The following is a 15970-nucleotide window of genomic DNA, read 5'->3' as shown; positions in this document are numbered from 1 at the left end:
TTCCCCTTTTTGCTACTTGTAGGATCAGAAGGAGCCAGTCACGAGGCAGGGAGCTGCTGGAGGGGCACACGCAGCGCTGGTGCTGCTCCTAAAGCCCTTCTGTTCCCTTGTTTAGGGAAAAGCTGTTCCTCCTCCCCTCGAAAATCTGCTTCGCCTCCTCTACCTCCTCAGCGTTTGGCTGTTTTTAGCATAACACAGCTACCCCATTTTAGAAGAAAACATGACACTTGTCTCTCATCCACGGCAAGACACTGGTGGCACTTTCCCTTCTGTCTCCTCATGCCTTCCATCCTGCCAGGTGGAGAGCTGCTCCGGCAGGGATGTCCCTGTCACCTGCCCCAGATCCAGGAGGGTGCAGTAACCCTGCCACTATCCAGAACAGGGCTAATAGGAAGCAGTGGGAGTTCAACAATTTCCCACTGTTTGGGCTTTTCTCATTGCCTCAAGCTTCCAGAGGGGATTTGCCTGGGGAGTGGAGCTGCTCTCACTGGCAGCAGAGCACACAGCACCCGTTCCTTCCTCTTCTGCGGGGCAGGACACAGAGATTTTACAGCCCAGGTGTGTCACCAGGAAGAGTTGCTTGGCACTGAACAACATTTCTGAGTTCTCTCAAGTGCTACAGGGTTCTGCCTTAATAAAAGGGACAAGAGGGAGGCTGCGTGCCCTGGGCTGTGTTACAGATCTGACCATACCAGTTCCTAATGCCTGGGAAGCCGGAAAAGCTGTGCAGCGCCCTGCTCAGGGGTCTCGTGCCTGGTCACAAGCAGCCAGCAATCCCCGTGACCCCCCTCCCGCAGCTCTCTGGCACTCCAATGCCAGCAGAAAATCGTGCAGTCCTCTCTCAGGGCCATCAGCATAAGGGGCAGTGCTTGGAGCAGCATCCTGGAGCCGTGGTGTCACTGCAGTCCCTTATCTGGGACACATCCCGCTCCCGTGCCTTTGGCAGGTCACTTGGCCATATGCTACGCGCTGGCTCGTGCCCCAAAACTCCCTGCCCTTCCCTGCCTCTCTGCTGTGGTCCTAAAACAGCCTGGTGGGCCAGCTGGGAGCCCAGGGGCTGGGGAAAGCAGGGATTGCTGCTGGTGTGGGTGATGTCATCGGGGGGGCAGAGGGAGGGATGCATCGCTCTGTCTGGAACCGAGCAAGGAAGAACATCCAAAGCCTTTGTAGCTCCTCAGGAGCCAAGCACAGCTTACTCAGCACCGTCAGGAACAGGCTCAGAGCCCTCTTGCCTTGGACACCAAAGCACAAGCACAGGAAGATACTGAGATTTTTTTATCTGGACCCTCACTGCTGATCACATCCTTGCTGGGCACGCTGCAGCGAAACTTCCCAGGAAGATCACCAAATAACAGGACCAGCAGCCTAACCCCCTTTGTGGCTTTTCCTTGCTTTTCCTGACTCTGAAGCAGCAGCAATCAGGAGACCAAATGCCCGACTCGAGTCTGTCAGCTTCCAGACAGAGCAGGTTTTGTTCCCTTGCCCAGCCCTCACCTCTGTGGGATTGTTGGTGAGGGTTACAATGGACAGACTGTTTGAAGCGGGCACTGACACGAGACAGGACTTTTCTAGGATGCCACTGACAGCAGAGAAGCATCCCCAGGGCAAGAAAACTTCACCCTTGGGGCCAGCAGGGCTCCCTGAACCCCTTCCAGCAGCGTGGCACCTCACCCTGCCCTCCTGCTCCTGCACAGTGGCTGGCCTGCCACCCATCCTCCTGTCCCCTCACAACCTTTGTGCTCCTGCCTACACATCCCTGGAAACGGGGCCTGCCTCCAGGATTTGCCATTTCCACGGAGCCTCCACACAAATCCTGGCTGCTGGGTGAGAACCACACGGGCTGCCACAGCCAAGGAGAGAGCAGCAGCCACTCTGGCTGCTGTGTGTGTGACCCTGGGGATGGTGTGGAGGGTGTTTGTCAGGGCTGTGGCACACAGAGAGGAAAAACGCTGGGGCAGGAGCCCAGATGGGTTCTGCTGGTCCCGAGGGGAGTTAGGAGAGCATTCACACTGCTGGAACATATCTAACCTTGATCCTGCAGGCATCCCTTCCCCTTCTTTGGAAAAGGTTTATCTCAAGCCAGCCCCCAAAGCACACAGCTCACAAGAAATCTTTGCCTTAAACCACGCTAGGACAAAAGACATCTTGACATCTTCTCTGAGTGCTGGTGGCTCCCGTGGCAGCCACTTCCCCCCTCTGCTGTCGCTGCAAGGCTTGAGCCTCCCCCTGTGCACATAACCTGCTTGTGGCTGTCACCTCTGTGCCTCCCTGTCCCCTGAACCAGCGTTAGTGCCTGCCCTAACATCATTTTTCTCTTCCCCTTCTGGGAGGAACTATTTCATCTCTCCCAAACTTCCTGTTTCTTGTTGTTTCCTGATCCCGCCTTTGAGGAAAACCGCCGAGTTTTCATCATTTCCAGGCCGTTTACTACGACCTGAGCTCCCATCAGCCCACCACTCGACCTTGACCTCAGAGAATCTCCTCGCAGATGTTCAGAGCTGGCAGAGAGCCTCGCTGCCCCCAGGGTGGGCAGAGATTGCCCCGCAGGGTGGGCACCCTCCCGCCCTGGCGCCGCAGACATCGGTCACGCCGCGTCGCAATTGAACCGTACTTAATTTTGACCTACTTTGCCAGCCTGGCAGAGCCTTCCCAGACCAGACTTTAACCTTCTGGAGGTGGAGACGGGTCCCAGCTGCGTCCTCTTCCTCCTCTTTTGTGTTAGCAGATCTTCCTCCCCATTGCTGGGCCATTCATAGCCCCCCTGAGAAGGTTTCCCTGCTCCTGGCATTTTGCTTTTTGCCAGAGCTCCATCCCTGGAAGCCACACATCTCCTTCTCCTGGCACCACGGTGTCTGGCAGAGGTATTTGTGTTTTTATTCATTGTTTTTCCCCTCCAGCAGATTCCTCACAGATCCTGTGAGCGCTGTGGTGTCCCAAGGGCATCGCTCAAGCTTTCCAGAACTGCAGTGCCAAGCTCATGGTACACCTTGGACCTCTTGGACCTCCCTCCTTTGCTATGGGGGAGTGAATTTCACCAGCACTTCCCAAATATGTTGGGGAACCTTCTATTCCCATCACATCCCTGCCCCTCAAAAAATTTAGGAGAACCCAGCTTGTTTCTGGGGTTGTTTCTGGGGTTGTTTCTGGGGTTGTTTCTGGGGTTGTTTCTGAGGTTGTTTCTGGGGTGGTTTCTGGGGTTGTTTCTGGGGTTGTTTCTGGGGTTGTTTCTGGGGTGGTTTCTGGGGTGGTTTCTGGGGTTGTTTCTGGGGCTGTTTCTGGGGTTGTTTCTGGATTGCTGCCCTGACCCCAATCTTCCTACTCTCCTCCCTTTTCCATTCTCCTGGAAACAACGGCTCAGGGAGCGCTCTCTTGGTGGTGGCAGAGAGAAAACAGCCCTGCAAGCAGATGATTTCAGTATTAACTAAATTAACACGAGGCCTGGCACTCTCCAAAATGAGTCACCCGTGTTTCATATCAATGATTTCAGACCCTGGCATTTTCAGTCCGAGCCACAAGCAGCTCCACGGCAGGCACAGGCTGTGTATTTAGAAGCTCCTGGCAGGGCTGGAAGCAGATGCTGGGGAGCAGAGCAGAAGGTGCAGCAGTGAAGCTTCCGTGGGGAACGCGGCGTGCCGGGAGCAGGAGCACCCACGGCACCCCGGGGATCTGGCATAAACCCTGCCAGGGGGAGGACGGGCAACGGGGACCAAAGGCCTGGCACTTGTCCTCTGCAGCTTCCAGAGAGCTGCAGAGAGGAGGAATGTCAGAATCTGAGGCATTGATGATTCCAAGATTGTAGAAAGTCTCTGTCTGTCAGCCCCCTGCCAAAGCAGAAGCCATAATTGGTCTGTGCTGGTTTCCAGGTTGTTTATTCTGTTTATCTCTCACATGTTCTGCTGCCCTGCCCAGCTCTGTCCTGCAGGGCAGCGTGTGGGGCTCTGCCCTCAGTGGGATGTGACAAACATTAAATACCAGAAACTCCCTGGGCTGCATTTACAAGAACGTGCCAATATCTGTCACCTACGTTGGACAGCGTGTCCCCAGCCTGACCCAACAGAAAAATGCCAACACCACAGTGAGACATGGAGGGCATGAAGAAGGAGAAAAAGGACAAGGCACACCCAATTTCCTCCATCTTTTCCCCTTTGGACTCCTTATCTAGAATCTTAAATTTTACTTTTGCACCTGTGCCACACTTAATTATTACTGATATCAAACACTCAGAGCTGGTAATTGATCCTGTAAGATTGAAAACTCTTTTCCATGGGCAGAGATCACAGCCAGTGTCTCTGGGGGCTCTGTCCAGGGGGGTTCTGACCCCTGCCAGGGTCCCAGGGCAGCCAGAGGGAAGCCCTGGATTCCCACAGAGGAGCACGGTCAGAGCACGTTTTCCTGTTCTGCCCTGTGCTATCTGGGCAGCAGCTTTGTGTCTCACCCTTTCTTCAACCCCATCCTCGTTCCACCAGCTACTGGGATCCAAATATTTCACCCATTCCCCTTCTCCACAGCCTGACAGCCCTGAAGCTGTGATCTGAGCTGATGGCAACACTCGGGTGGTTCCAGCAGCCGCTCACAGCTGCAGAGGACCCTTGCTCTTTGCCAGCCTCGCTTATCAAACAGCAGGAATAACTTATTAACTATTCAGAAATCCCCTGGGAGCTGCATTTGTTTGTAGGTCACTTTGAGGATGGGAATACACCCCAGTGATCCCTAGGAATCTTTGTTCTGCACTCGGTTTCACAGCGCTCAGCCTCAGCCCTGAGCTGTCACAGTGCATCACCTCCTGAGGAACCGCGAGCGCCCGGCTCGAGCTGCAGGGCCAGCCCTGGAGCTGGAGCATCAATCCTCAACCAGGCCAGCCCAGGGACACGCTCAGCGAGCTCCCAAGGCTGCTGGACACCAAGAGTAGCCCCTAATTCTGTCCTGTCACTTGTCACTGCAGTTACAAGTCACGCAATATTTCACAGCCAGCGGTGGGATTTCTGCACGCTTCCCACACAGAGCAGGGGCTCCAAGGCTGGGATTTAGAGGGAAGGGCTTGAGAGCAGCTCCAGAGAGCTGTCCCTGCCAGTCACCCAACCCCTGACCAGCCTGCCCCATGCTGGAGCTTTCACGTTTGTCACATGCCACGGGTGAGCCACCCCCACAACCAAAATCCTTCTCCAAACTCCAAATCCAGGTATAGGCAACTAAGAGGAATATGACGGGAAGGGAAGCTGGAAGTTCAGGTGCCAAAGAACACGGATCAGGGCTCTTCGCCCAGCCCTGGGCACTCGAGGAGTCAGCACTGCACTCATCCAGGTCTCCTCAATTCCTGACGTCCATCACTTCTCCAGGCTCAGCAGGGCATCACTTCCAGCTCAGCTGCCAGCCATTCCCTCTGCCAGCCCAGCCTGGAGCTCTCAAGCTCCAGCTGCATCCCAGGAGCTCAGAGGTGCTCTCAGAGGGCCCCTCCAGGGGCTGCCCTCTTCCCATCCCGTTCCTGCAGGGCATTCATTTGTTGGGAGGTGCTGCTGACAAAGAAATCCATCCATAGCAAAGCTAGAAACACTGACCCTGTAAACTACAGCTGCGAGCAGCCTCTGCTATGCCTTGGCTCCACTCTTCCCCTCCTGGACTTCATTTGGCACCTTGCATATTAGGAGGACAAATTAGAATTTCATGCATATTTCATATATACTTAATCACTTGGCAAAGACCAAAACACTGTCCCATTAAGTGGAATTTATGCTAAATGCTGTTTCCATTAGGCACCAGTTGCTGCCTGTTCAGGGGTTACACCAGTTCCCCAGGCAGCTGTCCCCTGCTTGGGGAGGTGGGGACACTGTGACAGTGCCACAGCAGCAGGGCAGGGTCCCCAGCAGCAGCTTTATTCCAAAGCTATTCCACAAATCCTGGTTAATGGCACATCAGATGTCATCTGTGGGGTCCTGTTTGGTGCTCCCCTGTGCCCTTGGGTCCCCACAGAGCTCTGAGGGGCTGCAAAGCAGCAAAACCAAAACTGTGAGGCTCATAAACCTGAGCCACTGCTGCACAGCCCCGTCCTGGGAGTCTTACAGCATCCTTGTGCTGCCTTCTCCTGCCTTACACCCTCTAGTAAGAGCTTCTCCAGCTGCTCCAAACCTTCCTGCTGAGCACTGCTCCCTCCTGCCAGGGAGCCAAACCTCACCTGGCTCCAGTTTGCCTCTGTACAGGGACTCTGCCATCCTCAAGGACTAGCAAAGCTCAGCTGGAACCCAAGTAGGTTCCTTTGGCTTTTGGGTTTGACTTCACTTCCCAAGTCTCTAAAAAAGGGATCTTGCTGTCTGCTTTATGTTACCAAAAAAAAAAAAAAAAAAAAAAATAGAGGTTTATTGTTGAGGTTAAATCAAGGTGCAGATAGGATTCTCCTCTGCTTTTCCTGCTTTTGAAACTCCAAGTGTCAAATTTCATGTGGAAAAAAAAAAAAAAAAAGAGAAGTACCATTAAAATTAACACTGAGGTAGTAACAAACCCCTCCTGACTGAGAGGATCTAAAGCACCAAGATCTGTGTTCCAACAGCGCCCAGCTCCAGCTTGGTGACCAGAAAAGCTGCACCCAAAATAACCAACAGAGATGTCGGAGATTTAAACGGGGTTATTCTGCTTTATTCTGCTTCCAGAGCAGGGGAGGGGGACTGGGAGTGCAGAGCTCAGTTCCACACTCCAGGCTGTCTGTCGGCAGCGATTCCTCCTCCTCCGGCCTGTATCCTCAAACAGCGAACTCTTCCTTTTAATTTTTATTTGTTTTCTTTTCCAGCGGGCACGCAGGGCTCCGGCTGCCTGGCTTTGTAGCTGCTGCTGCCTGACCTAAATCTGTGCCGCGTTCGTAGCCGGCAGCTCCGGCGGGGTGTGCCCGGTGGGGGGGGTCCCTGCCCGGGCCCCGGGGATGCTCCAGCCCTGGGGATGCTCCAACCTCGGGGATGCACCGACCCTGGGGATGCTCCAGCCCCGGGGATGCTCTGATCTAGGGGGATGCTCCAGCCCCAGGGGATGCTCGGGCCCGGGGGATGCTCCAACCTCGGGGATGCTTCGACCTCAGGGATGCTCCGACCTCGGGGATGCTCCAATCTAAGGGGATGCTCCAGCCCCAGGGGATGCTTGGTCCTGGGGGATCCTGCGATCCCTGAGATGCCTGGACTGTGGGGATGCTTCAGCCCCGGGGATGCTCCAACCTCGGGGGGATGCTCCAACTTTGGGGATTCTTCGACCTCAGGGATACTCCGACCTCGGGGATGCTCCGATCTAAGGGGATGCTCCAGCCCCAGGGGATGCTCGGGCCCGGGGGATCCTGCGATCCCTGAGATGCCCGGACTGTGGGGATGCTTCAGCCCCGGGGATGCTCCAACCTCGGGGATGCTCCGGCCCTGGGGGATGCTCGGGCCCTGGGGATGCTCTGGCCCGAGGGATGCTCCAGCCTCGGGGGATGCTCCAACCTCAGGGATGCTCCGTCCCCAGGGATGCTCAGGCCCCGGGGATGCTCCGACCCCAGTAGATGCTCTGCCCCCGGGGGATGCTCGGGCCGCGGGGATGCTCCAGCCTCGGGCATGCTCGAGCCTGGGGATGCTCTGACCCCGAGGATGTTTGGGCCCGGGGGATGCTCTTGCCCCAGGGGATGTTCCAGCCCCGGGGATGCTCCCTGCCGGGGTCGGTTCTCTTTCCCCTCCTGTGAGTCTGTTGCATAAGAGGGATTTGAGGGCTCCTACTTGCCCCCCCCCTCCCGCCCGTCTTCTTCCAGAATAAAGATCTTGTTTTTCCAAGTGTTCGGCTTGCTGGAGGTTAAGGCAGCCTTTATTTCCAGGCGGTGCTGCTCGCTGATCCCGGGGTCAGCGAGAGCTGCAGGGTATCAAGCCTAAGAAGGGCTTATCCCAGTATTTTTACAGCTTCCCAAGGCCCCAGCTCCGGGGTGAGAGCCCTGGGCTGAGCCGTGGCGTGCGAGGGCTCAGGCACGCACTCCTCTGCTGCAGGGAGCAGGGCCCCATCCATGGCCGGGCTGAGCTGCTCTCCCGGCTCCCCTGGCTGTCCCTGCTGGCTGGTGACAGCCACTGAGGGTTTGTCAGCTCCTGCTGTGCTGGTGCTGTGAGAGCTTCCCCATAAAACCAGCCCTGTGCCGGCAGATACGGCACACGCGGGAATAACGGGACCTGGAAACCAGCACGGAGTCCCAGGATATCCTGAGCTGGAGGGGTCCTGCACAGACACCCCAGCAATCCCACCCTGGGCATCCCTGGTAGTGCTGTCAAACTCTCCTGGAGCTCCCGGGGCTGTGCCCATTCCCTGGGGAGCCTGGGCAGTGCCAGCACCTCTGGGGGAGGAACCTGTCCCTGGTATCCAGCTAAACCCCCCCTGAGGGTGTCCCTTGAGTCCTGTCACTGCCACCAGAGAGAAGGGATCAGTGCCTGCCCTCTGCTTCCCTGTGGTCCCATCAGGCTGGATTTGAAAACACTTCTCAGCCCTTGGTGTGAGATTTCATTCTCATCATCCCCTGAATCATGTTTGTCTGAGGAAAAATAAAGGGAAAATTTACCCTTGTAGGCACTTTCTGCCAAAGTGTTTGGGAGAGATGCTGCTTGGAATGAGTTTTCCCAGTCTGGTATTTCCGAGGAAGAGTGGCATGAGGGGATGTTAGCTGTCCCTGTGGGTGAGGCTGTGACTCAGGGTGTCCTTTTCCTTGGCATTGCAGGTCAGCCTCAATGATTCCCACAATCAGATGGTCGTTCACTGGGCAGGAGAGAAGAGCAACGTGATTGTGGCCTTGGCCAGGGACAGCCTGTCCTTGCTGGGTCCCAAAAACAGCGATGTGAGTAACACACCCTGGCCCTCTCCAGGTGAACCTGCTGCTTCTGGGCCAGGCACGGTGGTGGTGGCTGCTGAGCCACAGCCTGATGTGCTCTTGTGTCCTGAGACACACAAAAAAGCCCCACAAGTTTGGGTTCAAAGGCACAAAAATATTAAATATCCTCTGTGCTGCCCCAAGGGTTCAAAGCATGGTTGGGAAAATCTCAAATCTTTCCCCGCCTTGAAGTTCACTGAGTTTTCACCAAATCTGTCAGAAGGGAGCTCAGAACTTTGTGCTTCTCATTGTGGGGCTTCTCTTTTGCAGGTTTATGTGTCCTATGACTACGGGAAGAGTTTTAAGAAGATTTCGGAGAGGTTCAGCTTCGATGGGGGGAACAGCAGCGAGGTGGCCATCGCCCAGTTCTACCACAGCCCGGCTGACAACAAGAGGGTGAGGGGGACGTGGCAGCTGGGCCTTTGTCCCTGTTGTCACAGGGAGCCTGGACACCCCTTGGGCCGTCCCTGGGGCAGAGGTGGCACGTGCCAGGCACTTCTTGTGCCGTGGTGACGGTCAGAGTGTGGTGGGAGAGGGGGAAAAATCTTCTCCTCCAAAGTTTGCCCTCCCAAAGGCTCCCCTGGGATGTGCACCTTCATGGCTGCCAGCCTGAGCTCTGCTCTGACCTTCTTCTCCCCTGTCCGTCCCTCCACTCCCAGTATATCTTTGTGGATGCCTTTGCCCCGTACCTCTGGATCACCACCGACTTCTGCAACACCATCCAAGGCTTCTCCATCCCCTTCAGAGCAGCAGACCTCCTCCTGCACAGCAGGAACCCCAACCTCCTCTTGGGCTTCGACAGGTCTCACCCTAAAAAACAGGTGAGCTCTTTGCTTGGGTGGGCAGCCAGCATCCTTCCCCTGCCCTGCTGTGATGTTCCTGTGGCCTCTTCTGTCCCCCACAGCTGAGAGCCACCGTGCCTCGTGCCAGGGCTTCATGCTGTGGCCAGTCAGGGTGTCTGATCTCACATGCAGAGCTGTCCAAATCACCCCCTTCCCTGCAGTCTGTCCTGTTCTTACCACTGGAGAATGAGGATACAATACCTGCAGGCTGCCTGTCTTATTTCCCTTCCTTTTCCTTCCCTCCACGCTGCTCCCAGCCACATCCATCACCCCAGCTATCGTGGTCATAACTCACCACAGAGCACTGGCAGCTGAGGCATGATGAGCTCTGCAGTGTCTCATGTGGGCCTGTGGTTTGGCTTTGGGTCCTGAACAACAAATTGCTGCTTGAATACAAATAGGTTTTGTTGTTTTTTTGTTGTTTTTTTTTTCCTCTAGAGCTGTTGTGTAAATATTGAAAATAATTACAGCACCTTCAGATAGACACTGAGTAAAACCTGGAGGTGAAACAGTGGGAAATCCTTCTGGTAGAAGGTTAAAGGATGGGGTTTTTTGCTTTTTGGGTTATCTATTATTAACAGAAAAGTTGCTGTTGCTCCAGGAGCTGCCACATGAAAAGTCATGGGAGTAGCCACGGATGGACACATTGGGTCTCTTGAAGGACTGGCTCTGTTTGTGTCCCAATCCTTCTAGCATCTCTCACCTTTGTTGTTGCAGCTCTGGAAATCAGATGACTTTGGCCAGACCTGGATAATGATTCAGGAACACGTAAAGTCCTTTTCTTGGTATGTATTGCACCCAGCACCTCTTCTCTCACTCCTCACTTCTTGCTCTGTTTGCTGCCCTGTGGGAACCAAGAACCTGGGCCCCAGGCTGTGCTCCAGCCCTGCCCCTGCACTGTGGGCAGGGTGACAAGTGACAGCCACCCACACTGGCACCCAGGGGTGTTTCCCGTTCCCCCTGCCCCATCTCCTTGCTCCTGCTGCCTTCTCCAACCCCACCACATCCCCTGTCCTCCCCAGGGGGGTTGAGCCCTACGACAAGCCCAGCACGGTGTACATCGAGCGGCACGAGCCCTCGGGGGCCTCCACGGTCATCCGCAGCACAGACTTCTTCCAGAGCCGGGAGAACAAGGAGATAATCCTGGAAGATGTTGAAGACTTCCAGCTCAGGGACAAATACATGTTTGCAACCAAGTCCGTGGTGAGTGAGGCGCGAGGAATTCGCCGCCGAGGGTTGGCGCGGTGCAGAACCGCAGCGGGCAGGAGCATCTGCCAGGGATGGTTCCTCTTTCTGCTGCACCTCACAGCCTTCAGACCTCAGTGGCTGGTTGCAGAGGTGCTTCAGACCTCAGTGGCTGGTCGCAGAGGTGTCACCCAGCCTGCCAGCAGCTGCCACCCGCTGCGGGCTCGCGGCAGCGGCTGCCCGTGCCGCTGTCCCAGCGGTGTTCCCATGCCCCTGCCTCGGGCAGGCTGGGCAGAAGTAGGTCAGGCTGCAGAGGGCTGGGACCCAGGGAAAAGCACAGCATGGCAGGGTGGGGGTGGCAGGGGAAGGGGGATGTGGCTCGGCAGCTCGGTGGTTAAAGGAGGCCGCTTGTCAGAGGAGATTACCATCAAACGTGGACCGGGTCCAAGCAGCCTAATGTGCTCCAGCCTGGAAAGAAAGCTGCATTTTCAGTCTGCTTGCCTAGGAAAAGAGGATGTGGGCGAGCAAAAGTGATCTTTTGGTCCTTCTGTGCTTTTTACAGTTCTTGGCCAAATTTGAACAAACCTGAGAGAAAGCAAGGAGTGTGTGTGCTTCCTCTGAGGGCCAGGCCTTTCTAGATCAGAAACAGCATCAGAGGGATAAAGTCCTGATCCTTCTAGAATGTAAGGAGCAGCTTTCTTTTCACAGGATGCATTTCTACCCTGCAGCTGCCATCGAGTGCTTTAAGAAGGAAGCCTTTATTTAGGGGTGATGCTGTTAGAACCAGGGAGGGTTTCCTAGGCAGTGAGTGTCACCTCCGGCCCCCTGAGCGGCCGCAGCGGTGTCTGACAGAGGCAGGGAACGTTTGCAGAGCAATTTCAGGTTCTCAGAAGTCTCTCTTGCAGGTAGTACAGCCTTTAACTCCCAGGGCCCGGCCCCTTGGCGCTGTGCCTGCTCTGTGGTTTGCAGGAGATTTTATCGAGAGCTCGGCGCTGGTGTCGGGTGAAACGCTGGAGGTGGTTTGTGTTTCTGCAGAGAAGCCACCGAGCTCAGGGACAGCATCCTGAAAGCATGAGGAGGGTTTGGGCACCATTTGGAGGTGCTTTGGAGCTTTTGCTGCTTCTGGAGCACTCAGGGGCCAGCGGGCAGCACGCCCCGCTTCCCCCTGCAGCTGTAATGACTAAACATCAATAAAATCACCCGTGTTCCACGCCACGGCAAGCAGTGCTGGGAAACGCTGAGACAGAGGGAGGCTGGCTGCAAACCCCTCATTTGGGAATCACATCCCCAGGTCTGGAATGAGGCCTCCAAGCCTTCCTGCAGCTGGGGCAGTGCTGGGGGAAGGACAGGCTGGGTGGCAGCGGCGCCCAGGGCTCTGACTTCTGCTCCGTGCCGTGGGAGGCGCGGTTGCTTAGTGATGCAGAGGCTGGGGGAAAAGAAAAAACCAAACCAAAAAACCAGGCCGCTTATTTTTGGAGCCTAGATCTGGGTTTAGGTCCTCGCCATTGGCATCCTGCATGAAATAGGTTGCCCCCAGCTTTTTGACTTTCTCGGCTTCGCGCCGGCGCCTTTCGTTTTGCGCAAATCGGTAAAAATAGGAAGGAAAGGTCAGTGTGCTGTGAGCAGAAAGGAGGAAGTAAACCCAGCCTCCTTACCCCCACCTGGCTGACCAGGAAGGAGAGTTTGTCTCCTTGCTGAGCCCTGGCTGTGGAAATTCAAACCCTGAGTGGGCATCACTGCTCCCAGCATCGGGCAGCTGCCACGCTTTGCCCACATGCTGGGAGGGGGAAGTCCCAGGCACTGGGTGATGAGGGTGATTTTTTGGGGTGAGAGCCCCTCCTAACGTGTTCCTGTGCTCTGCACAGCGTTTGCTCGGCAGCTCACAGCCTGCCTCGGTCCAGCTCTGGGTCTCCTTCAACCGCAAGCCCATGCGGGTGGCACAGTTCGTTACCAAGCATCCAATTAAGGTAAGTGGTGCTTCCCGAGCAGCTTCCCAGCTCCCTGCCTTGCCAAGGACACCCTGCGGTGCCAGCACCAGCTCCAGATGCTGCAGGAGAGGGAAGAGACCTTGTATCACCCTGCTGAGGGGTGGCAGAGCAAAGGCTCATGTTGGGATACTCTCATGGTTTACACGATGGCACCTGGGCAGTCACTGGGGACAGGGGCTGGCAGCAAAGCCCAGACACCAGAGAGGGGCTGATCCTACTGCTCTGACTCTGCTTTTGGGGGTTTTACCTCTTCTCATGGTGTGGGCTGCACTGGCATGACCTGGAGCATCCAATTCTTGCAGGGCCCTGCCAGGGCTTGCAAAGAGTCCCTGATGCATGAACCAGACACGCTGCGGTGTCCCCAGGCTGGTGGGGATGATGGAGGGCGCAAGAAACAATTTTTGGTGCTTGGCAGAGCACTGGGGTGCACTCCCAGCCTCAGGGGAGGGGTCCAGAGGGGGCCCCACATAGGGCTTGGCAACCAGTGCTGCTGCCAGGGGGCTTTGCAGGGCTGAGGATGGGAATCACCGTGGGGGGAACACAACAGAAAGAGCAAAGTGGAGATTTTCTACCTGCTGAGTGGAAAAAATACAAACAGGTGGAAGCAAGATAAGAGGAAATCCAAACCAGGCTTTGTAAACCCTCCCTGTGTGCACACACACACATGAAGCCTGTTTGTGTCCCAAAGGAATATTACATCGCGGATGCCTCGGAGGACCAGGTGTTTGTGTGTGTCAGCCACGACAACAACCGCACCAACCTCTACATCTCGGAGGCTGAGGGCCTGAAGTTCTCCCTGTCTCTAGAAAACGTGCTCTACTACAGCCCAGGGGGAGCTGGCAGTGACACCTTGGTCAGGTAGGACAGGACTCACCCCGTGACAAATGTTAACAGCGAAAAAATCCGCAATTTTTGGCTGTGCCAGATCGAGGCGTTACCTTTGCCTGCCAATCCCCCACACCCCCAGCCTTAGGGGTGTCAAAATCTGTGGTATTGATGATTCTGAGATTGTAGAAAGTCTCTGTCAGCCCCCTGCCAAAGCAGAAGCCATCATTGGTCTGTGCTGGTTTCCAGGTTGTTTATTCTGTTTATCTCTCACATGTTCTGCTGCCCTGCCCAGCTCTGTCCTGCAGGGCAGCGTGTGGGGCTCTGCCCTCAGTGGGATGTGACAAACATTAAATACCAGAAACTCCCTGGGCTGGATTTACAAGAACGTGCCAATATCTGTCACCTACGTTGGACAGTGTGTCCCCAGCCTGAACCAACAGAAAAATGCCAACACCACAGTGAGACATGGAGGGCATGAAGAAGGAGAAAAAGGACAAGGCACACCCAATTTCCTCCAGCTTGTTCCCTTTGGACTCCTCATCTAGAATCCTAAAATTTTACTTTTGCACCTGTCCCACACTTAATTATTACTGATATCAAACACTCAGAGCTGGTAATTGATCCTGTAAGATTGAAAACTCTTTTCCATGGCCAGAGATCACAGCCAGTGTCTCTGGGGTCTCTGTCCAGGGGGGTTCCTGACCCCTGCCAGGGCAGCCAGAGGGAAGCTCTGGATTCCCACAAAGTGGGAAGGGGTTCAGTTTCCATTTTGCTGACCCCACAGGTACTTTGCTAACGAGCCCTTTGCGGATTTCCACCGCGTGGAAGGCGTGCGGGGTGTCTACATCGCCACGCTGATCAACGGCTCCTTCAGCGAGGAGAACATGCGCTCCGTCATCACCTTCGACAAGGGCGGCACCTGGGAGCTGCTCCAGCCGCCCACACAGACCCGCTACGGGGAGCACATCGACTGCCAGGTACCACGGGGGGGTGGGACAGGGAGAAGACCACCCTAGGTTGGGGGTGGCTCTGTGTGGTGGAAAAGTCTCTCCTCCAGCCCAAGCTTCCAAAGAAAGGCTCAGCAGTCTCTGTTGGTCAGTCTCAAGGCAGTTTATTGCAAGTTATCTAAAAGATTTTCTCCTGGGGCTGCTGTGGTTTGCTCACAGCTCAGGCAGAGGCACACACACACCCTGACATCCTCTCTGACCCCGACTGCTTCTTCTCTCCCACCCAGGGCTGCTGCTGTCTTTTATATGGGACATTACGTGTTACATGGGTACAGTTTTCCCCAATGCCTATTACCTATATTAAATGGTGATTTTCTATCTTTTATATGGTACATTACGTGTTACATGGTTACAGTTTTTCCCCAATGCCTATTACCTATATTAAATGGTGATTTTCTACTCTAAACCAATCTGTGAGTGCCAACATCACCAAGAACATGGAGGTAAGGAAGGAGAAAGAGGAGGAACAGGACCGGCCAAGAATCCCTTCATCTTAAAACCTCTGACCCACATGTACAAAGTAAACCCCCCCCCCCCTTTACAGCACTAAATATTCTTCCCTCTAGTTTCTAACTACTTCTACTATAATATCTAAACTTTTGTGACTTCTTGTTCTTCCTGCAAGGTTGGTAAATCATTCCATGGCTCAAACCCAAAATCACAGCTGTTTGCAGCTGCCTGCCAGGGTCTCAAATGCTTCTGACCTGGGCTTGGAGCCTCCAAAAATATCTAAGGGACATTTTGAGTTCCCACAGGAGAAGACCCCCAAAAGTGGCATTTGGGGATGTGGTTTGTTAGTGATGGGCCTGGTGATCTTGGAGGTGTTTCCATTCTACGAAAAGAGGTTGGAACAGCAATGCCACCATGAGGGAGTCCCTCCTGGACTAGACAGGATGAGGGATGGATGATAATCCAATGCTCTGCTTTCCCAGTTGTCCCAGGGCTGCTCTCTGCACCTGGCCCAGCGCCTGAGCCAGCTGCTGAATTTCCAGCTGCGCAGGATGCCCATTCTCTCCAAGGAGTCGGCGCCAGGACTGATCATTGCCACTGGTACTGCTTCTCCCTTGCCTTGGGGGGTGTTGTTGCCAGGCAGTATTTAGTTTGTACAAGCAGGTTATAAAATGCAATTAAATGGTGCATTTCCCTGTCCTTTCTCTGCTGCAGTCCCCACACAGTAATTACAGAATGAACATTTCACTGCAGCACAGAGATGTGAGAAACCTGCTCTGTTCTGATCCTTTCTCCTGATTGTTGTGAAGGGCTTCTTGA

At 54.9% G+C, this 15970-nt stretch overlaps 1 protein-coding gene across 2 annotated transcripts in view; it reads left to right on the top strand.

Moving 5' to 3' along the window:
• Positions 1 to 15970, top strand: part of SORL1 (sortilin related receptor 1) — a 55570-nt gene that overhangs the window by 1245 nt on the left and 38355 nt on the right. For both annotated transcript variants that reach the window (XM_021543396.3, XM_021543397.3), the window contains exons 2-10: positions 8702 to 8818; positions 9122 to 9247; positions 9511 to 9672; positions 10411 to 10478; positions 10716 to 10896; positions 12744 to 12845; positions 13555 to 13724; positions 14479 to 14671; positions 15634 to 15751. In XM_021543396.3, the coding sequence (XP_021399071.2) occupies positions 8702 to 8818; positions 9122 to 9247; positions 9511 to 9672; positions 10411 to 10478; positions 10716 to 10896; positions 12744 to 12845; positions 13555 to 13724; positions 14479 to 14671; positions 15634 to 15751 (1237 nt within the window). The remainder of the gene's footprint in view (positions 1 to 8701; positions 8819 to 9121; positions 9248 to 9510; positions 9673 to 10410; positions 10479 to 10715; positions 10897 to 12743; positions 12846 to 13554; positions 13725 to 14478; positions 14672 to 15633; positions 15752 to 15970) is intronic.

The sequence above is a fragment of the Lonchura striata genome, chromosome 23 (genome assembly GCF_046129695.1).
Source record: "Lonchura striata isolate bLonStr1 chromosome 23, bLonStr1.mat, whole genome shotgun sequence".
NCBI classification, from domain to species: Eukaryota; Metazoa; Chordata; class Aves; order Passeriformes; family Estrildidae; genus Lonchura; species Lonchura striata.
This window is presented reverse-complemented; position numbering and strand designations above follow the sequence as displayed.